Source organism: Thunnus thynnus, chromosome 2, assembly GCF_963924715.1.
Source record: "Thunnus thynnus chromosome 2, fThuThy2.1, whole genome shotgun sequence".
Taxonomy (NCBI): domain Eukaryota; kingdom Metazoa; phylum Chordata; class Actinopteri; order Scombriformes; family Scombridae; genus Thunnus; species Thunnus thynnus.
Genome location: NC_089518.1, coordinates 6,240,589 through 6,265,235, shown reverse-complemented (window position 1 = coordinate 6,265,235; position 24,647 = coordinate 6,240,589). Strand labels below are relative to the sequence as shown.

General features: G+C 37.6%; 1 protein-coding gene across 1 annotated transcript; it reads left to right on the top strand.

Moving 5' to 3' along the window:
• The first annotated feature begins 16,978 nt into the window (after nt 1-16,978).
• On the top strand, nt 16,979-19,619 carry LOC137191067 (Golgi-associated plant pathogenesis-related protein 1-like). Its single transcript, XM_067600884.1, has 6 exons — nt 16,979-17,035; nt 17,255-17,281; nt 17,470-17,679; nt 18,099-18,176; nt 18,570-18,719; nt 19,407-19,619. Exons 2-6 carry the CDS (start codon nt 17,275-17,277, stop codon nt 19,409-19,411), a joined length of 450 nt encoding a protein of 149 aa, XP_067456985.1. The 5' UTR covers nt 16,979-17,035; nt 17,255-17,274; the 3' UTR covers nt 19,412-19,619.
• The last annotated feature ends 5,028 nt before the right edge of the window (nt 19,620-24,647 follow it).

The following is a 24,647-nucleotide window of genomic DNA, read 5'->3' as shown; positions in this document are numbered from 1 at the left end:
GTGTGCATATGACTGTACTGGGACAAAATAATGTAAAAACATCTTGGTAAAGGTTTCAACCCTGAAGCAACTTAATCTTTTATTCCCTTCTCCATCATTGTTGCCCAATGCAGCAGCCTATAGCATGAGCTGCTGCTGAACATCTGTTTGGGAGTGGTAAGGATAAAGTTCCTGCTTTACTGTTCATGAAAAACATTTTGGCCCAGTAGCAGCAGAGCCTTTAAAGATGGTAAAGCCTGCCTTTTCAACAGTTTGATATATACCTTAAATACCTTAAATCTTTCATTTTATTCAGTCCCTGTTAGACTTGTTTATGAAAAATGCCAGTATCCACAATATCAATTGTCAGTTTTCATCTGACTGAAAGCAGGATATGAAAAACAGACGCAGCAGTTCCAAATTGAGTTTGAACCAAGCCACTGCCACCTCCTGAAAGAATACAGAGACCTGTGGGATTTCTTGCCGCCTTCATGTACAGTGTGTTCTAGCTATACCATATGTGTCCTTGATGCTATAGAAAAGCTAAAGCACCTCCTAAACATGACAAACAACTACTTAATTATATAGTATATGTAGTAAATAGCAGGGTGTTTTTTACTGGAGTCTGAGAATGCTTTTGAAATTTTAAATGCTTCAGCTGAGAGCTGTGACACTTTAACTGCTAAAAGCTGCACACCAGTAGTTTGTACTAAAGGCATTTTCCTCACTTGTAAATCAGGTGACATCCAAGTCCAACCAGGCATCACCTCCTCCTTTACCTTTTACACCCATTTTTCATGAAAATACTTGGGATTGTAGCCATACTTGATATATGATTTATCAGGTAAGTTATATTTTATGCATCTCAATGGGGAAATTGCATTTGACACATTAAGACAGATGCAAAGTGTCACAATAGAGCACCCAGGAGCAAACTCCAGATTGGGGGCCAGTGCCTTACTCCAGGGCAATGGCAGAGGAATGCCTAATACCCTATTTGCATGTCTGTAGAATGTGGGAGGAAACCAACACTTGAAAAACAAGCCCAGACAGAAATGCATCATGCAAATTTCACACAGAGAGGCCCCAGTCCACGTCCTTCTTGCTATGAAGCAACAATACACTGAGCCACTGTGCTGTTTCAGTTATTTCCTTGCATTAAGTGATGTATAGTTTTAAATAATGGAAGGTATCCAGCCGGTGATCCTATAGCACAAACATGTAACACAGTTTATTTTGATGTACTTGGATTAGCACCTAAAACCTTTGGATCTAATCTATTGCAAGTGCAAAGAGGAGTGGGGAAAGACGGCAAAGACGGCCTGATTATTTCCCAGAGGCATAGACCTCCTGCTGCCTTAAATACTTACTAGAGCCCAACATGTGTATTAATTCATGGCTGAAATTAGTCCCCAACATATAGACCATTTACTCCTGTTTCAATAACCGTTGCTAAAAAAGTGCAGTGCCCAGCAGTTTTAGGAAGTTACTGAGCTTATTATAAAAATAAATTGGGCTTAGGGCTGAGTCCCACAAGCACTGAAAGATGGACTAGCACATTGTTGGTTTGGTCTCATGGTATTTGTGGCAATATAAAAAAAATATAGAATGATTCAGGCTTTATCCTTTAAATAGTGAACTGCTATTTGACAAATACAACAGTCAGTTTGGCTGGATAGAAAAGTATTTGCATAGAAAAAGGTTGCTTTTCACTTTCATTAGTTTGAAGTGTGGTAATTACATCACGTATGTTTGATGATAGCAGCTTCTTTTCTTAACATACAGGCCTTATGATTGCTGCCATCTATAAATCACTACACTATAAATTGGAGCCCCTGGCTGGCAGAAAGGAAAGCTAATGAGCATAATTGCTGAGTGCCTATAAGCTACTTCTGCAATTAAAACATTTATGGGCTACTCATCAACTGTTAGGGTACTCAAAGAATTCTATAAATATGTTTTATATGCTTAATGTATCATTATGTGGCCTTTTCTTCCTGGTTCCTAACGAAATGAAAATAAGGGTCAACCTAACATGTTTTTCATGTAGTTTGAATCTCAACATGTTTACCCGCAGGGGTCCATTCCAGAAACTCTGAGCCTGACCCTGAAACCTGAGTTGATGAACCCTGAGATGGGAAACTGAGTTTTCAACAAACACTGAATATATTCAGAATGAGTTAAGTCCATGGTGAATGAAAAAAGCCATAATCAATGGAGCTGTGATACTATGATTCACCATGGCAACAGATAAATAAAAGGCAGAGCCTCCATTTTAATCCATTGGACGTAGAGATATTAATGCATGTGTGTGCAAGTTAACACAATTAAGTTTTATTCAGTATAGTCCATTTATTCATCATTTACCAGAATTAAATTTCTTTAATGGATGATAGTGGTGGAATCTTACTGTATATTAGGCTATAGCCTACATTACATCTTAAATACTGTATATTTATTCAGATTAAATCTGATGGGTGACAAAACACAGGAGGCGGCAACTGAAGATGAAAAAATTTATTTGAAGATTTAAAATCTGATCCAGTAAAGTGTTTGATGATTTGCACTTGAAGGTGTTAAGGTTAAAATACAGTAAATTTTAAAGTTTTAGACATCTATTTAGATCTTGGCTCAACAGCAGTCAGCAACTACTTCAACAAATGTAGTAAATTTAAATATTGTCACTGAAATACTGTTAAAACACGTTAAGACTATGCACCACGATCCTGCTCACTCAGAAAAATTAACATACAATCTCCAATGTTATAGGAATTATGTTCTATCCAACACGTCCTCGTAATTAAATGTACCATGCACTCCAGAACGACTCATAGGAGCTTTTTCCAATATGCCGCCTCTATCGGCAGTAATCAGCAGGACAACATCATTTGTCTGTGCTTTACAAAACCGTAACAAAATCACTGTTAAAAATAACTATCCTTTGTGGTGTGACAACGCTGTGGTAATTTCTGCCGCTAGAGGTCTCTCAATCAAAACAACAACAAAAGATGGAGTTTGATGTCGCTGGGTCGCTGGGTTCACCCGTTCATTTGTGCTTTGGCGACAGAACATGCGGCAACGATAATCGTGCTTCATCACGAGTGAGCAATACAAACAATAGTTAACAATAGAGTGGCTAGCTAACTAGTTCCTTCCTCACTCTCTGACGTATCATCTGGTTTTTCCCATGTTTCCCTGGAAGGTATAGCAAGTAGAGGGGATAGAGGGGATATGACACCATTGACAGGTGACCAAATTAAATGGACCATTAATTACCTTGACTAAAATTACTGATTTGTCTGGGTTTGAACATTGTTGGAAACATTTGGGATAAAGTAAGTACACAACTCAAAATATGTAACATAGGTTTAGTCATTTTTAGATTTTAATGCAGGAAAGTTACATATGTCTTTAAGGTCTGGTTAGGTTTAGGCACAAAAAACACTTGGTTGGGGTTTGGGTTAAAGTTACTGCTTCCTTAAAATTAGGCAACCTCCATCATCATTGCAACAGTAAACACCACAGTTTTTAAAAAACTGTCCTGACTCATGGTTGGAAACAGGAAGTGAACAGTGGTCTCCTGCAGTTAGGTCCACTTTTTGCCATCTATCTATCTATCTAACCAGCCACCCAAGCCACTGTCACGAGGAGAGCAGAGCAGGTGGACCCAAATGCAAAAGACAGCAGGCAGATGGGATTAAACGCAGAATATTTATTGAAAAAGTCAAAATAAGCTGAGACACAGGAACAAGGCAGACTAAGCAGAACAAATCAAACTGGACTTAAATACAAACTGATAAGATAACTAATCAGACAACAAGGAACAAGTGCCAAGACACAACGGCAGGTTGGGAAGAAGACACAGAAAGCAGGGCAGGGCAAACGAACATGATAAAGGGCAGGTGTGAAGGTGACAGCAAGCTGGAGAAAACATTGAGAGCAGGGCAGGGCTAATGAACTTGAAAAACGGGCTGGGGAGGAGTGCAGGAACACAGACAGACAGGACACTGTCACAGAATTACATAAACTTAAGTACACAACACTACAAGCTAACTAATAATGCGACACAGTCGGAGATACAACTCAAATAACATGAACAACCAAATGGCCAAAAGGACTGGACAACAGAAGTGTAACCTAGAGAACAAAAACACAAGGAGTCCCAACCATGAGTCCATGAGACCTGCCTCCTCTGAATATGGAAATTTGTCACCTTATGTAGATGTCATCTGAACTGCATCACTTGTCTGGGTCATAATTACTAAGGGTGTGTAATGGTATGTGTATTCATCTTGAAATGTCAAGGTTCAGACGTTATGGTATGCAGTCATACAAAGAATACACTCCATAACCCAAACAATCACTGTCAAAATAGTTTGATAATCCACTTAATCTAATGTGCGCAGTAAGTGGACGTGCTAGTTTGAACTACTTTATGTACAGCTAGACCATAAATCAGCATAAAACAGCTGTCAGAAGAAACAGAAAGCTTGTTTTCCTTTTCCACTGCAGCACAACTAAACTGTTTCAGTAATAATTCTGGCCGATGAGCCATTGTTGGATGTTTACATTTCTCAAAATAAAAGTTCAACATGTTATTTTCTTCCTTAATTCATTCTCCTGTGGTACCAAAATCAAGGTTCATACCGAACTGTGAATTTTGTGTACCATTACACCCATAAAAATTACTACAGCCGCTAGATGGCATCTGCCACTCAAACGTAACTATAGGTCATTTTGGTGACTGAATTTACAAGCTATACTGTCATTTTTCTTGAGAGGACTAGTCTGTGTAATCATTGCGACCAATCCCATCATGAGTGACAGAAATAACTATTCATTGATCCTACATGTCTAAAGCTAAGACATGCAGAGGTTTTATTCTGAGCTGAGGGTGAATTCACGCTGTGTAATATTTGAATGGTAACTTTACATAGTCCTTGAGTAATAAAAACTAATATATAACCAGGAGTTTGATTGACACCTTAGCTAATTATTGTGCTTCGATTAGGTTCACAGAGTCAGTTACCACTGTAACTGACTCAGAGTTTAAGTTACCTCTCTTTCTGGAAATGAAAATTTGGAGTTTTCCTCATCTCATGGCTAACAAATTCAGAGTTTTCATTAAACCCATTTTCTGGAATACACCCAAGCCTTTTTAATACACACAAGCCTTTTTAAAATGGAAAGTGGCCTCACACAAGAACATAGACTAGCATACACCTTAAAACATTCAGTCTGGAAATGAGAGTCTTTAATGTGGCAGTAACCTCTGATTTAACTGCATTCTTCATGCTGTACAGGGGCAAACCAAGGCAGTTTGTATTTCTGGACAGTAAAAGGTTTAATTTTGTGAAAGGGGCGTCATTAACTCCAGCGTCTTAGAAGCAAAGTTAGAAGGTGCTAACATACCTACAAAACAAACTCACTACTGTTTTTTTTCTTTGTGCACATGACTTCTTATGCTGGTTATTGGTCAGTTACATTGTATTTAGGACCAAATAGACCATTCACTAGTCTAGAAAATGGTAGACGTGTTGATTTGATTGCAAAGTATTGTATATTTCCAAGGATTGTTGTTAAAACCAAGCAGAATGCAGAATGCAAACCGAGAAGACGTTTACAAAGGCAAGAAATGCAAGCAAAGAGGCTTGGGAGTAATTTTAGTATTATAATATTAGTTATTATAATTTTTTCATGGGCTTAAGTCTGCCACCTCACTGCCCACATTTGGGGGGGGGGGGGGGGGGGGAGGGGGTGTTGAAGTCTACCTATATGTTATAAGTCTACCTATATTTTAAAGTGGTGTCATTTTTTATATGTATACATAACTGGTTTGGACAGGAACTTCTATAAGTTGTTTAATTGATTTACAATGGAAATTGATACATTTTTTAAAAAAAAGTTTGAATGAGCTAACTATACTTCTGACTACAGACTTATAAAGGAAAAGGTTAACACATTTATTGTTTCAGTGGAAAAACATTCATTAATGTTTGTACAAAAAGAAGAAATGCATTTTTGAAGATAAAAAGATTAAAAAAAAAAATTACTTGGCCGTCTGGAAGATCTCCTCCTCTCATCTTGCAACAGCTGGTGGATGATGGCAGCCGTTTCTGCTCCCGACCATTGACTGTAGATAAAGATTTATTATATAGTATATAAATATTTTTATACAGTCAATGATCCCGACAGATGCTGATCGGAAACCATGATGATGAAAAGTTATGACAGTTGCTGTTTCTGCTGGAGAGAGTTAGTCCCGTATTTATACTCTACACATGAAAGAAGGGAACTTCATTCAGCTGTGAGTGTGACTACAAACAGAGTGCACTTGGTGATGAGCCACAACCATAAATGTGTCTGCAGTTTCACTTCTGACAAAGTACATCTACTATCACATTAAAATCATAGGATACACAGTTCAACACCCATACTGTACATAGAGGGGCACAGGGTCAGCAGTGGCACCACACCTAAAGAAGTCATAAAAGCTATGAACTAACTAGTTCTACTCATTTACTGTCACAGAAAGTTTACTAAGCCACATTGAGCTTTGTTTTGGCCACTTGTATTTCAGTCAGTATAAAATTACAGTTCAGCTTGCTCTACAACATCACAAGTCTTGTGCCCTGCATGTGGGAATATGTCTTTTATTTTCTTCAGAGTTGTTTTTCTTGGAAGGGTCTCCATTCCAAGAAAAACAACTCTGTCTCTTTAGAATCAGTTTGCTTTCACTATTGTTCTGCAGCTTTATCTCAAAATCACACTTAACTCTCTGCATAGAGAAATAAGATTAAAAAAATAAACACGTTTCTCTCTTCTTGCACCTGACTTCTTATGCTGGGTATTGTTCACTTACCTGCAGGTGTGTCTCCTGTGGAGGAAAAAATGACATTAGAAATGATTACTATATTATTGTATTAATACTTTGATAATCATTAATCCAGTGTAGAAGTATATTCAACAGATCAATTTTGCCTTTAAAAGAACATGATACACTCTTGACCTTATCTATGAGCTTTTATATGCTGTAACCACATTGTTCTGTTTTAAGTAAGATGTCTTTGTCGAGATGTCTCGCACCTTGTTTGCGTAGATGAAATAAGTGTTAGGAGCATAGACTGTAAAAATTATGTCCGGACATAGTCACTATGACGTCACCCACTGGTTTGTGGACTGCCATTTTGAAGCCTCGAGTTTAGCGATTTGACCGTCGCCATCTTGGGTTTGACCATCACCATCTTTGATTTTTGGAGCCAGAAGTGACCATATTTGGACGAGAGGGTGGAGTTGACCCTAGAGCTAGCTGCTAACTTGGTTAGCATAGAGCATTTACAGTCTATGGTTAACTGTGATAATGCTAATGCCAATTTTCACTTTTGAAAAACAGGCCTAAAACCATTACAACAAAATGTACTTACTGGAAAAACTGATCATCCGACTCCTTAGAGGGTCTTTTATCACAACCAAACACTGAACAAGACTTTTTTAGGCGACCAAAATGTTACAATTAACCTTCATGAACTGAAAACACTGTGAAATAGCAGCAGCTATGCCTATACTCTGTGAATCTGGGGTTATGCATTGGTTACGTTATGTAATCAACATTTTCGCCATGGTAGCGACTTCTCAATCAAAAGTTAGCCGCTTTATCTCTATTTTACTTTAAATGTGGCCATAATTTACAAAATGAACATCATGATGTATTGAAGAAGACTTGAAACTAGCGATTGAACCATAAACTCATTGGCAAAGTGTTTACTGGGGTAATAAATTAAGTGAGAAGCAGGGTCATTTTCTCATAGACTTCCATACGATCAGACATCTGGCCATTAGAGAGAATGCAGGTTTAAGGCACTTCCGAATTGGTTTCACTTTTAAAACCGGGCACTACCATGGATGTATTATAAGAGCGGGATACCGAACCGAAAATGGTGCCAGTTCAGCTCAATAAGAATTGCTCAGCTGGCGCCAAAAAAAGTTTCTAGCTTCCGGTTTTGCTTCCGCATTGTACAGCCCATTAAATATGCGCAGTAGTGTTTCCCCTGCTGGTCTCGCCCACAAGTCCCCGCTCGGCCCGTAGACTTTACATTGTGATGACTTCACAGATTTCTTAAATTGCTTTCTTGGAATTGAATTTTGCCCTTGAACTCCCACAACAACGATGTCCCTGCTGCAGAGTGGAGACCTCGACAATAGTCTCCATTCACTCCCACACAAACCATCAAGAACAGAAAGAAGAGACAAGCAGATCTGTCCAATTAGTAATAAATGTGATTATCTAAGGCTGAAACCACACCAAAGAGCAGCGAAGTGCGTCCTGCAGCGAGCTGCCATGCAATCTCTATGGAAAACCTGCAGCAGCTGTACTTCGCCACGGCCACCACCCTCTGCAACGAAGTGCGGCCAAACTAAGAGTTGGGAATAGTTTAACTTGTTAACTAGTTTAACTCACAGATTTTTAAATCGCTTTTCTCAGCTCGAGGAAAGTTTTACAAATATAAAACCTCCATGGACCAAAAATTCATAATAGAAAGAGTCATAACTGACCTTGTTGCAGTTCGAGGTGTCCTGTCAACAGTTTTACGGACGTCTCTTTTACAATGATGGTCTATGGGGAAAATGCTTTTTGGGTCACAGGGGGATTTTTCACTGCAAAACTGTGAGTGACCACTGGGAAAAATTGGCTGCAAGGCTCAGCGGCGGCGCCCTATCCAGCTCTTATTATACATACATAAGAACTTGGGAAAGAAGAAATATTAAGGTTATCTGAAGTGCATGATACATGGTGACCCCAATTCTAAAGAAGTGATTGTGGGAAAAGGGGAACTAAATGCAAGAACTGAAAGCTGTACGTGACAGGCATAAAACCATATATACAGACAGTGACGTGTGACTGCACAGGAGGTCCTTGTGTTGACGGTTGTGTTGGGAGGAAGCTGAAAGTAAAAGATGTTTGTGCGAACTGTTCAAGGGGAACAGTTGGACTGGGAAAGTTGCCTTTCTCACCTAACTAGAAAAGTTGATATTTCAGCTGCAATGACATTATTATCTGTTTTCATATCTAGAGGCTCCCTGCATGTTCATACTTACGTGGAAGGCACACAAAGATCGGACCACTTGAGTACGTGTCTTTCCTCCACTAATGTGCCTCTGACAGTACAGTTTTATGAGGCTGTAAACTGACAGAAATCTTGTCCAAACAACAGTGAGTACTGAAAAACAACTGGAACCTGACTACCAGTTTCATATAGATATTTCTCCCTCTCAGGCAGTTACTGTATCACAGAGATAGCCCTGTCCAAAAATTGAATTTATCCAGATCAGCAGTTACTCTTGTAAAAAAAACACTTCTGGTACTTTTATTTGCAGTGGATCCATCTGCAAATGTGATACAGTCTGAAGTTTTAATGTTCAATTCTACATTGAATATGAAATTTTCTGGTACAAATACTGCCACATTTTGATACATACAGTATTTTGCATAAAGATAAATATTGGTAAAAAAAAAAATGTCAGCTATGGTCAAAAATATTGGTTTCATTTTATACTGTTCATAATTTATGAGTTTGATTCTAGGGTCCATATGTGACGGACTTCACCATATTTTGTGGTCTGCTGCGGTCACACTATGATCAAACCTTTTTCATAGATAGTATTTTTTTGCTCAACCTCTTTGGTTGTCATCCAACTCAAGGATTCACAAATAGAAATATCTCTTTGTTTGAGGGTTGGGACTGAAATTAGAAACATATGGGTTCAGTGACAAGTCTCAGTTTCCTCTGCAGAAGTTTGAACAAAGCCTAATTGGCACACGACTAGAAAAGACATTTTTTACAGAATGAGGCAAAAGTATTTTTTGGATTCTCTGTGGGGGTGGTGACGACTGGTTGGACACATTTGTTCTCACATGGTGACAGCTGGTGGTCCGCTGGATGGAAACAGATTTTAAGTCTGTATCAGTTGTAAACATAGTGATTATGAATTTTGATCATGTACAGAAGAATATAGAACCTTTGCTGAAAATCTTTTGAAATGTTCAATAAAAAAATGGGCACAAGGTTCAAGTCACACTAAACTTTTTAGGCTCCTTCACTTTCAAATGGACATCCCATTAGTTTTGTCCACTGTACTGTTTTAATGAGTCTCAAAATTTGAACCATCACCCTCTGACTGGAGTAGTGTAACTCTCTGCTATCAGGCCTCAAAAAATTCTACAGCTAATTCAAAACTAAGCAAATAGAATGAAGAAACAAGTTCCCTGGTGACAAAATCTTACTGACTACTTTCACAGCCCTGAGGGATCTTGTAAATGTTGTATGTTACACAACACACTTACACAATACTCCCTCACACCCTCAAATGCTTCTCTAGACACAAAGATGACACTGAGTCTGACTTTTAAGTTAATGCTCCTAGACTTTGGAATGACCTGCCTGAGTAGATTTAGGCAGCAAACTTTGTTCATTAAGTCGTGTTTGTTATGGTTTTATAAGGTGGACCCAAATGAAGACTCAGAGGAAGATGGAGATGATTAAAAGCTTTTATTGCCAGGATGTGGGGAATGGAGGTGGAAGGAGCAGTGGAGAAGCTGGCCAGGGCAGAGGCAGGGGCAGCCTTTATCATTAGGCAAGGTTTCAACTGTCTGGGGCTCCCAACTAAAGGGGCCCCAAACACCTTTAGATTTATTATGATGTTTAGATATGACAAATACTGAATTATGTAACTATTCTAACTCATTGTACCCCAAAATAACTTACAAAAGGCCCCCAAAGCACTTAATAAACTGTATACTTCTACTTCAGAGTAAAACATTGTACCACCACATTTACCTGACAGATAAATGTTACTAGTTATGTTCAAATATAACAAATAATATATGATGCATTATTATTGATTAATCTATCCAGCATTATATTAGAATTAAGAAGTCCACCTTGAATGCAAGTACATTAAAGTACATTGTGCCGATAATGCCTCTCTTTCACTCTTCACTTTTAAGTGAAAATTTGAATGCAGGACTTTTACAATATTTTTACCATGCAGTATTAATAGTTTTACTTTACTAACTTACTTACTGAAAGGTTTTGGTAGTTCTTCTACCATTGCCGATACAAACATTCCCATTTAGAGAGAGGGGACCCCCAAATCACTAAATCCGCCCCTTGGCAGAGGGCTGGAGGATGATGATGAATGAGGGGGAAATGGTGTGGGTTGGCTGCTGGTGGCAGGTGGTAATGGGTTGGACAGCAGGTAGGCAAGTAGGCAGGGTTGTAATCCAGGAGCACTAGAACAAGAGACAGCAATTAATTAAAGTCCAACACCTTGTAACCTTGTCTGAAACGTGTACTACCAGTGTGCCTGAAACAACAATCTGGCGATGAATGGGCAAAGAGGCGGAGTAGATGGGCCTTTTACAAAATAGCCCCTACACCCTCTCCTGACCCACTTCCACTCCATTTACACGTTAATGTGGAGGGTCCACCATATTAAGTGCCAGCCCAAACCAACGTGCAACACCTATTGTGTTCGTCATGGGAGATGCTCCATACAAATGTTAAGTTCCGTGTGACCACCCATACAAACATTTACTCATAAACTGTTCAGACTTACATAGACATTTAATATTGCCACGCAGATGTTAAAAAATGAAAGGTTACATTGCATTTAAGATAAAATATACCGTTCTCTGGTCTAGAAAACAGTAGACATGCTCATTTAATGGCAAAGTATTGTATATTTACAGGGATTGTTGCTAAAACCGCGCAGCTTCAACATAAGAATGCAAAACGAGAAGACATTTACAAAGAAAAGAAATGCAAACCAAGAGGCTTGGGAGTAATTTTAGTATTATAATATTAGTATTTATTTTTTTCCATGGGCTTAGACCTACTGTGGAGTGAATGTAATAAGTCATCACATCTCACTGCCCACACTGGGGGATGTTGAAGTCTACCTATGTTTTAAAGTAGTGTCATTTATATATATATATATATATATATATATATATGCTCAACAGCCCAATTGTTTTGGACAGGAATTTCTATAAGTTGTTTAGATTGTTATCCTTCATATCTCCAGACAAGGATGTTCACAACCTCTGGTTGTTATATCCCAATAAGTGGAATGAGCTAACTATACTTATGACTACAGACTTATAAAGGAAAAGATAAACACATTCATTAATGTTTGTACACAAATGTAATTACCACAGATACATTCTATTAATGCACAACAGGCTTTCAATAATACTTGCAGTGTTACTGTGTATTGTATTGCCATTTGCTTGTGAAATTTGGCAAATGACAATATAACGCAGGGTATTTGATGCACTTGTACAAAAGGATCACTATGCAAGGAGTGTACTGATGTGGTCTATACCTAAGAAATGCATTTTGTGTTTTTGATAATAAAAAGACTAAAAAAAAGTCTTCGCCTTCTGGAAGATGTCCTCTCATCTTGCAACAGCTGGTAGATGATGGCAGCAGTTGCCACCTCAACCATTGACAGTAGATAAAGATTAATTTTAAGTACATAAATATTTATCTACAGTCAACGATCCCGACATATGCTGATCGGAAACTATGGTGAAAAAAAGTTATGGCAGTTGCTGTTTCTCTTGGAATGGAGACTGTACCCGATACACAGTGGTGGAAGAAGTACTCATCCTCCCGAGTCTGGAGGATGGGATGCACCCACAGACGACGGGCAGAGCAGTGCTGTTACCGCCTCAAGTACATCAGGGCAATAGCTAGAGTGATGTTTCTCTCCATGCCGCAAATAATCTCTTATCAAGGAAAAAATATATAATTTTAGCAGGATGACATCTCTTTGGCATCCCATCTCACTTCAGAGAACAGAGCCTATCTGATAGAAAGTCACAAACACACACACACATTGGCCAAAGAGGATGTTTCATTTTTGTGGTTTGCATTTCTGTGGGAAAATTAAAGTGTGTGGATTGATGAATATTAAATGGCATGTGAACCTAGAATGGCTCATTTGCACCAAGTTCAATGCCAAATGTAAATTAGAGAGCTAATGCTCCATTTGACACACTGTCTTTGCCAACAGTAAGACATGCAACAACTTGATGTTGAACTGTCCTTACACAGTACAAGTAATCCAGGAGGTGGAGGCAGTAAAGCCAAAGCAGCCCTGGAGCAGCTCTACTTCAATAAGTATTTTAAGCCATGAAACAGGTGTGTTGAAAGGTCACCCAAATTTAAAAAAAAAACAAAACAAAACATATAGTGTTCTTGTACTTATCTCTATTGGAGTCTAGCCATGCAGTAACGTGCAGTCGATCCAAAACTTCCAAACTGAAACATCACGACAACTATGGAATGATTTCCATGAAATTTTGTACAAACATTAACGGCTCCCAGAGGATCCACCATCTGCTCAAAATTTAAATTTGTCCAATATTTTGGTTTATGACCAAACACCTGCAAAACTAATAACATTCCCATCAGCTTCAGCTCTACATGTGAGTCATAATTAGCAAATGTAAGCATGCTAACACACTAAACTAAGATGATGACCATGGTAAATATTATGATGATGATAATAAACTTTATCTCTATATCCAAATTAATACATAAAATGCAACACAAAGTGTTCAACATTAGAGCAAAGAATCAGTGAAACAAGGATAAATATAATAAAATAAGATCATCTTTATCTGCTTGAGCGTGTGTGAGCATCGTAGCATTCTGACATTAGCATTTAGCTCAAAGTACTGCTATACAGCCTCACAGAGCTGCTAGCATGGCTGTAGACTATCTTGTTTAAATGTAACCATAGTTTTTATTTTAAGTGTCTGCAGGGCTACTACTATTAGAGGTATTGGTGAGAAAATGTGGTTTCTTAATTTCGTTGGAAGTGCTGTGAATTCTGTCAAACTTCAGCAGAAAGTCAGATAGTAACCTGATAGCAACCGGCTTGGTAAACAGAGAGTATCACATTACATTTCCGGGATATTTTCTGTTTGAATGGTTGTGTTATGTAGTCATGCATAAAGCAGATATTCAGAATTAGGCAGACACTGCCATAGACAAAGATCAGCCTCACAGTGTGTGCTGCTCACCAGAGTGTTTAATGCTGATGAACCAGGTTAAAGGCAACGTATGTTAACTCAACCCTGTCTTTGATTTCTCAACTTTATTTCTGAGTGAGTATAGATTTGAAATAATATGCATACCATCATAAAAAAATAGGATTAAAAAAACAGAGACAAATAAGGGAAGGTGGGCTCATGCTAACATGCAAAGGTTTCAAATAATGCTACTGCTTGATCTGCTTGTTTGCTGAATCCTGACACTGAAACCACACCAAAGAGCTGCGAAATAGAGCTCACTGCAAAAATTACATTTTTCTGCGGTTGGGGGGGCGTGTCCTTTCATTTCTGTCATTCTGTGTGCCATAATAATATACTACCTATGTGAACCAAAAAACATTGGCCCTGTTTACACCTGGCGTTAACATGCGCCTCCACATGCATTTGAGTGACCATTTGTGATTGGTTCGCACTTCACCGCTCTATATGCAAATAAACGCAGACATCATTTATGTTTGCAAATACCAAATTCGTTGTTTTTAACCGGCAAGAGGACCGGAGATCCATGTACCCTCCATACAAAGCTGTGTTCAACTTGTGTGTGTATGTGTGTGTGTGTGTGTGAGTTGATGAATGACAGCAAACAACAAATTGTAATCTGCCTTGTCAATTAAGTCAGAAAAGTATTATATAAGTACAGTCAATTTAAGATTTAGAGCTTTACAGACTTGTAGTAATGGCTACAGGGCATGAATTATGAATGATAGACATTAAAGTGGAGAGAGCTTTAATAGACACAAACATGTTGACAGTGAGAGCAGTATTGCGCAATGCCACACACACCACCGGTGGTTCAGACCAATCAGCGTCCTATGAGGATTCTTAGGAATCCAACTGCCTCACAAGATAAGATGGTGATAGACAGTGATAGAGAGTAATTCAGTAATCCAGACGATGACCTCTCAGACGGTTCTGTGTAACAAACCATCTGGTGCGTCAGGTTAAGCCCGAACAATGAACGGCCTGAATAACATCACCATCTACTGCATGAAAGGGCCACGAGGGGATGGTGGGGCCATGTTGGTGAGATGATGAAATGTGATGAAGGGTGACCGGTTTGAATAAGACATCCATGAGTTTTAAGCTCCAAAGAAGAAAGAAGAAACCAACACACTGCACATGGGTTTATAATAATATGAAATAGAGATGTACTGCAGTTACATTTTATCCTCTATGTCAACAGTAGAATTACATAATGCCTTGCAAATCCAAAAAAGACTAAATGTACTTCATTCTCAAGGTTTGATGTTCGTACTTGATCAACGGAAATCTTTGTTTCAACCGAAACTTGTGTGAGAACTGACTTCCTTGTGATCTGAGATAAGTTTGCAAAGTTTCAGTATAAATACTTGGAATGGCAGCCACGCAGCGATAAGACAGTTGTGTGTTGTTGAAATTAGAGACCTGTGATCCACTGAGGAACTTTAAAATTCAATTTGTTGATAATTTTAATATTTGTTCATTTTTTATGTGTTTGTGTGTCTGTAAAATGGACGCTTTATGTGACTGAATTCTTTTTGTAATGTTGTATACACTCACTGTGCACTTTATTAGGAGCATGTGCAATCTAATGCAATCCAATACAACAGCAAGCTTAATACCTCAATAATAAACATAAAGTAGAATTATCACCTTTCTGACAATGACCAAAGCTTCATAAAAGTAGAATTTACAGCAGAGCTGTTGTATTGGATTGCATTAGATAGCACAGGTTTTCTTAATAAAGTCCTCAGTGAGTGTATACAGTATGTCTGTTGTTTTGTAAAGGAGATCTCAATCTTAATGAGACTTCTTGAATAAATAATAACATAACTAAATCATTTCCCAGCAATGTGCACTTGCATATTTGATTTGCCAATGCAGTGTATTGTCGGATGAAGTAAGTAGTGCTGGTCAACTCTGAATTCTTTTCTTTTCTTATTTTATTTTATTATATTCCATAGCGATCTGTGTCAGAGCCCTATTGTGCTAATCCAGAGGTTGCAAATAAATGAATGATGAAGCTCCATTTCCTGATGCAGTGTTACTTCTATTAAAGGGAAGTGTTCCTCACTTGGTGTCAAAACTCCCCTGTAACACAAAACCACAATTATATAACAACTTTACATTTTGTGAGCAAGCTACACCAATGATGTTCTAAACATTCAGAGTGAGAGTTCATTGTAGAGTTGTGGGGTGTGCAACTCATCCTGGTACTATGATTAGTGCAATATTCGTTGGATTTGTGGTAAACATAAGCATGCATTAAGGGCCTTGGAGTGGTTTTGTATAGCCAGCTAATGAGAGTCATGTGCTTTTGAAGTCTTCTGTTTGTCTGTGTTAAATTCAGGCCTCGGCTTGTTAAAGCCACAACCTCTTTTACAATATCTCAACATGCCTTCACTCCTATGTCATCTGTTTATATGTTTTCTTTGGCAAAAGATGTATACATCTATGTAATTGCCTTATTAATCAGTTAAAAGTCACTTAGAGGGTGGTGACCAAGACTGAGCAATACACAATACACCTGGTTATTATCTATGGATTAACACAGTCACGAGCAAATCTTAAATACCAAGAAACCAGAAATACACCTACTAATTATCACCTGCTTGAGTACCTTTCCACTGTCTAAAAACAATATTTTTTATGCACATTCTTTGCTAATGTCTCTGGGGTTTCTGGGGAATCTGTGATAAGAGAGACAAATATGACAAAAAGAATGAAACTGCATTTGCAGAATGTGAGAATATCCTGCAAACAACACTGTGCACTCTGTGAGTTATCTCAAAAAGGATAAGTGGCCAGGTGAAATAATTACAGGCAAGGGCTGGCTGTCTGTCTCCTCCTATATGAAAATGAGGAGGGAGTTAGAGGTCCAACTCATGCATATAAATACAGGCTCCAAGACAGCTAGAGGAATTGTATCTTTGCAGACCTCAGGAAAACACTCAGGTAAGTGCTATCAGATTACTGTAATAACAGGAAGGTATTTGTGTTTACTGCTGGTAGATGGGCCCTCCACATGATGAAATGACTCCTTTCTCACCACTAGACTCTGTCTTGGCACCTGGCTGATACTTTGTGAATTTTTGACTTTTTTGATACTAGATAAAAATCTGTTGGATTGTGTTTTTGTTGATTCTTCTCAACTGTATTCTTACTTCATTTCAGCCTTCATCACCACAAACACAATGGCAGGTTAGTGCACTGTTTATCACACTATAAGAACATAAAGGTATCATCATTATGGTGATTTGTATTATCATATGGCATGATTCATCCTGTCTATATCCACTATCTTTGAATATGCCAGCCTCAGTAATTGCACAGCATATTTCCTCTAAGCACTAAAAGCTCATCCATTGATAATGTCTTTTTCTCTACAGATGCAAGCTTTAAGCAGGAGTTCCTTGAAACCCACAACGCCTACAGGGCAAAGCACGGTGCGCAGCCGTTGACCTATAATAGTGAGCTGAACGCTGCAGCTCAGAAGTGGGCTGATAACCTGCTTCAAATGGGCTCCCTGGGACACAGTAACACGAAGGACGGAGAGAACGTCTATAATATGTGGAGCTCTGCACCCCTTAAACTGACAGGTGGATGATACACACAACCTGACTCTTTTGCATCCTTTCATCAATTCATTCTTTTATTAAACCTCTGCCTAATCACATTCATTCCAAGTTGATTGCTGGTTGATTCATTTGTTCACCTGCTAGCCTTTCAAAATCACAGTGCTTTTTAAAGTGAGACTGTGTAACTTTTGCAAGAATAATATAAATATTCTCCTGATAAAATTGAAAAGTTGAATTACTAAGCAATAAAACACACAACTTCAAATGTCAGCAAACTGGGGGGGTTTGCAGCTACAGCCTAACTTGTTCTGCTATAACCAGTAGCTTATGGTGGCAGCTCTGTTTAAGCTGTAGAACTCAAACTCCCAAGCACCACTTCAAATGTGCATTTTGTGTTCATAATTTGCTATTATGCTTTTTTTCTCTCTTTCACGTTTCAGGAAAAGAAGCTGTTGAGTCATGGTACAATGAGATCAAGGATTACAACTGGGGCAGGCCTGGATTCAGTGGCAGTACTGGTAAAAACCCACCTGATGAGTTTCATATTCATGCCATAAATAGAGACTAAAATATGTAAATGAGTAAAAATGTATCACTTCATATTTATCACTTTAAGAATAAGACATGAGAAAAAGAAAGTTAAGGTACAAATGTGTTGCTCTGCAGTAATTTGTTGGGGACAGATTGATCAAAATCAAAGGTTTATGGTATTAACCTTAATTTTAGAATTACAAAAGTAGCTATACAACATTATGATGGCATGTTTTCCAACAGATGTAAAACATAGGTACAACTCCAAAATGCTTTTGCATTTAAAGCAGAATTAGTAGAAAATGAGTCTTCGTTTGCAAGTTAGAATCACAGCAGCACACTCTGACAATACTGCACTGCTGCTGTGTTTCTTCCTGCAGGTCATTTTACTCAGGTGGTGTGGAAAGAAAGCACTGAACTGGGTGTGGGCCTGGCCACTGATGGCAACAAAGTCTTTGTGGTTGGGCAGTACCGGCCAGCTGGTAACATGAACATGCCGGGATACTTTGAGAAAAACGTCCTCCCACAAGGTAACATATTACCACAGTTTTACATATTTTACTGTCTGTACAGCAGAATAAATGCATGTTTCCAAAGGGAAACAAGAAATACCTGTTTTGTAACTTTGTAAGATGCAGCAAGACCAGTGGTGGAAAGTGACATTTCCTCAAGTACTGTACTTAAGTAGTTTTGAAGTACTTTACTTGATTACTTCCATTTGATGCTACTTTATACTTCTACTCTCCTACATTTATTTGACAGCTTATGGTTACTGGTTACTTTTAATATTAAGATTTTACATACATAACATATGATATATAAAAAATGCTTACATATACAAAATGTCAAATATATTAAATTGTTATAAATGTATAGTTTAAAGAATACTCTCGTCAAATTAAGTATAATTTTAAATGCAGAGGTGCAAAGATGTCTTTTTTATATTATTGTTATGGTTCACTTGAAGTTTTTGTACTGTTCACTGATACTAACCAGTATGAACTAACCAGCTTTGTATACATCTAAATTCATCCTCTGGGTTGCATACAGTGACTTTTCTCTCATGCAGTCGCTTTTCAGTCAGCTGACATATTATTTTATTTTATTAATTGTATTTTATTTTTATCTGGTGCAGGTTTAAGAATATTCACATTTTTCCCGTGCTTCTCATGCTTTTAGCTGTAACATCTCACCTGTATTCACTGAAATTTTTCCAGCATAAAGGTTGTGCAATTTACAGCTGGAAGAGAGGCTGGTGGAGCAGACAACACCTCCAATGAGACAGCTGGAGTGAGCCCAAGAAAAATCTGCACGCTGCTGTAGAAGACCTGGACCATTCCTGCAATCATCAAACCCACATTACTAAATATTCCATGCTGTAAATAAGTTTTTTTTTAAAAACATCAAATAAAATACATTCTATTTCTTAATTGTCCTGATTCCGAATGATTTTAACTGAACTAAGGTGCAACATAAAGCTTGTACATCAACGTGGCATTGGTGTTTCTGTTTCTAAATATTTGAGAAGATCTCAAATTATGCACTACATTTTGTTTATATTTATGCACTAAAGTCCATAAATTCTGTTGAAAAATATAGTAGTTAAAGTTTATGAGCAATCAGTGTTGAGCTACGTTAACATTCACATTTTAATAGACCTACAGACAGATTAAAGGAAAGACCTGAAAACCCAAACTTTACTCATGCATGTATGTCCATTTTATTCTTGTACTCCACTACAATTCAGATGAAGTATTTTACTTTTTACTCCACCACATTCATCTGATAACTTAAATTGCTAGTTACTTTTCAGTTTCAGATGAATAATACAAATGTGATCAACAAATAAATTGAGTTATTATTGTAGTTTAAGATAAAATTGATCCCCAGGAGGAAATTCAGAGTAATTGAAATTAGTCCCACCTTTATAAAGTGCAATATTACAGTGATGTACATATTCATGCATGAATAATTATAATCCAATAAAATAATAATCATTATTCTGAAATGGGCCATTCTGTATAATGAGTAGTTTTATTTGTGGTACTTTAAGTATATTTTGATGTTAATACTTTTGTACTTTTACTCAAGTCAAAATTTAAGTGCACGACTTGTAATATTGCTGTTTTACTGAGATCTGATGTCTTCCAACACAGTCACCAGGGCCAGTATACAACAGTGCATGTATACAGTCACTCAAAGTCAAAAATTAGGTCCTAAACCTGTCAAAATACCTTTGTTCTTATTCTTAGAATTAACAGCAGTCAGTTTACAGTAACCAGCAGGGGCAGCAAATACACACTTTCCATATTTTCCATATTTTTTCAATGTATGATGATCAATCAAATGTTTACATGTTGTAAAGTGTGATTCCACTTGATGTTCACAGTAACTGCATTTAAATGTACCCTAAAAAGTGCAATAATTACTGTATAAATTGCTGAGCTGTGAAATACAAGAATTCGGCTGAGTTTGAAATACAAAGAATAATAAAACATAAAAATTACAAATTAAACAGGTAAATATATAAACTTCTCAGTATAAACTTTTCATGGTTTTCAGGTCAACCCCTGAGTTCTTAAACATGCATCTGATTGACATCTGTCTTTAAATGGTTACTATATCTTCCTTTAATCTTGTATGAATAATATCTCGTATAGCATACACTGATAATGTCAGCATAACTGTTGGGGAAATATCTTTCACAAGCTTCTTGCATGTTTCAGTATATTGAAGCATATGTTGGATACAATGAATAATGGGTACTGTTAATATACGCATACGCATGAAGCTGTGATGCAGCTCTGATAACCTTTGGAGGCTTGCTATTGTCTGATTCAGAGGGAGGTATTGTGGGTAGACATAATTGTAATCCTTATTTAGCAGCACTTAATCAGCACTTAAAATCAACTTTGATCAGAATTAGTTTGGGTTTGGCACGGTGAGATTTTTTGACTCATAAATCAAAGATTAAGACTTATAGCACCATTTCTTTGAAGTTTTATTCATACCAGCCAAAGGTCTGTATTTTTTTTTTTTTTTTTTTTTTTTTTTACCTAAATTTACATTCTGACTCAAATTTCTTTTGATTTAAAGCATTCTTCTTCAGACTACAAAATATTATTCATGAAAAACAATACATCATCTGCAACCAAATGTAGAATTTAGAATACAGCTGTTTAATCTTAATATTTGCAGCTGCTGCTTTCTTGTGAGCTGTTATCCTATCTCACACATTTGCTGGATTGTTACATAAATTTTTCATTCCTCGGGGGCTGCAAACAACAAGAATGAAGCTGGCACTGCTTTTCCTTATAATTACATTCCATTCACCTTCATCATCTGCACTTGACAACATGGTGCAAAATACTCCTCATTATAAGTTTGTTCTGATACTTACTCTATACCAGCAACAGAATTCCCTGTGAAAATGGATAATTTCATACTTCATGTACTGTAAATCATGTAATGTACTGCAGCATCTACATTACCATATTTCAGTGATATACTGTGTGTGTCCACATTAGCGGTCAATGTGAAAGTAATTCCAAAAAGTACAGCCAGGTGGCAGCATAACACAACAGAATGTGCCTCCTCTACACGGTGCATTTTAAAACACAGAGCCTGCACAAAAACTGGATGTCTATGTGTTTGCACAGATTCACTACACAATTAGTTTTTGTTCAATGCTAATTTACCTTTGATGTCTGTAATCTTGCAAGATTTGAAACTGCTTAATTAAAAAAAAATGTGGAAATAACATGAATTGCATAACTTGCTGGAGTAAAGTATGGTGCATAGTAAGGGACTACATTTCCCATCAAGCTTTTTTTTTTTTTTTTTAACGTCACATGAAGATGATCCAAGCAGGTGTACAGTGTGGAGTGACCCAGAAGCTACTTCATTTGCATAAATTTAGTATTCAAAACCATGACATACAATGTAATACACAAAGTAAAGGAAACCAGACGATACGCTTTTTCAGAATATGTTTGATTTCACATTATAGGAACAAATTATGTATTTTATGTTATTAAAGCTAAAACACTGTACTCATATTTAGAATGTGTTTGTAAGCTCTGACATATTACTTACATGCTCACAGTGCATACATGTAATGAAACTGTAGCCCATCATCACTGGAGATGCTGTGCTGGTAATCACACAGGGCAGTGTAGTGAATCAGCAATATGCAAAGCTATCAAAATTATACAGATAAGAATGAATGTATTCTGTGTCTGCCTGGTTTGCCTAATGTTCACTGTCAGGGTATGAGGAACAGGGAGGCATGCTGGGAAAACCTACCCATCACCAAAAGGTCACAGGTTTGATTACGGTAACAGACACATGTTCTGGTAGGATTTAACTGAGGATCATCTCTAGGTATGATCATGCATTGAGAGGACGTTATTCAACCTTGTCATTGGATGATCATATTTGGCTATGATCATCAGTCATCATATTTGCGTGGCCCTTTATTTACTCTGTGTTTGGCTGGTGTACATAGAGCTCCCTCTAGTGGATAGCTTCTCAGAAAAATGGCTTTCATTTCGCAGTTAGCTCCACCTCACTGACATCATTGTCATAAATCCAGACATGGAGGAAACCTGATTGCTTCGTACTTCCTGTATGGTTGATTCTTCCACACTGCAGTTATTTGTAGCTGAATAAAGCCAGAGTTTTTACAATGTGCACAGTTTATAGATAGTTGTTAGTTATTGGATTTTGGATGCATGATCATTTCATCTGCACACACAGTGAAGATTTTATTTCAGTGACATTGGTAAGATATAATAAGCTGTATACATGTGTAAAGGTAGTAAATATACTGTAAGTACTGTAATATTTTACTACAATGACTCAATATTTGAGAAATGAAGCAACATCTACTGTGGCATTGTGTTTAAATTTGGTTTATTTATTAAATTTAAGTCATTTTAAATATATAGCACATTTCATTAGGCATTAAACTGAATGTGCTGTGCATTAAAATGAACACAGCAACAAGTAACATGTACAGAAGAATATAAGTAATAAAATACCAGTAAATGCAACAATAACAAAAGAAAAGAAGGGAGATACAATAGAAAAATATGCGAAAAACCAACCAAAACCCCCCAAGATACTGACAAATCCCACAGAATATTTTTTTCAGTTTTTCATAACCAGCTTCAGATATGAATGCTCTCATTTTTGATGGAAAGTTGCCATAGTTCTGTTTCTGATTTGACTTTCAGAGTCACATCCACATCAGTGATTCCAAGCTTCCTGACTTGATCGCTGTATTTCAGAGACAGACTCAAAGTGTGAATACATTCTGCCTCTGATTTTCTTCTGTTTCTAATTGAGACCACATTTCCCATAAACCCTGTTGCTTCCTGATCCCTCCCCTTTGCTGGCATTTTAATGTGTTTGGGGGAAGTGGTTTCTCAGTCAGCCTCCAGCTGCCAGGATCTCTGCAATGCAGCTCTGTGATCATTAGCGGCTGACTGTCTTTTTGCTGATCACATTTTGGTGATGGATATGATGTGATTTATAGATGCTAACATGCTACATGCAGCAAATTTAAGCTCATCCCTAAAACAGTGTTAAATACAGTCAGTGAGAACCAGAGATGTAGACACAACAGTAGATGCTTAACTAGTCCCCCGCCCCCCACCCCTGGTGCAATGCCCCAACATCATGACACTGGTGTATTTCCTGCAGTTAGGTCCACTTTTTGGCATCTATCTATCTATCTATCTAACCAGCCACCCGACCTGTCAGGTGGACCCAAATGCAAAAGACAGCAGGCAGATGGGATCAAACGCAGAATATTTATTGAAAAAGTCAACAGAAGTTGAGACACAGGAACAAAGCAGACTAAGCAGAACAGATCAAACTGTATTTCAATACAAACTGATAAGATAACAAATCAGACAACAAAGAACAGGTGGCAAGACACAACGGCAGGTTGGAAGAAGACACAGGAAGCAGGGCAGGGCAAACGAACATGATCAAGGGCAGGTGTGAAGGTGACTGTAGTACAAAGTATTTTATGTTTCCAGTGATTGTTGCTAAAACCAATCAGCTTATAAACATAAGAATGCAAACCGAGAAGACGTTTACAAAGAAAAGAAATGCAAGCAAAGAGGCTTGGGAGTAATTTTAGTATTATAATATTGTTTTTTTTCATGGGCTCAAGTCTGCCACCTCACTGCCCACATTGGGGGGGTGTTGAAGTCTACCTATATGTTGTAAGTCTACCTATGTTTTAAAGTGGTGTCATTTTTTATGTGTATACATAATTGGTTTGGACAGGAACTTCTATAAGTTGTTCAATTGATTTACAATGGAAAATTGATACATTTAAAAAAATAAAAAAGTTTAACAGAGACAAGGATGTTCACAACCTCCGGTTGTTATATCCCAATTAGCAGAATGAGCTAACTATACTTATGACTACAGACTTATAACGG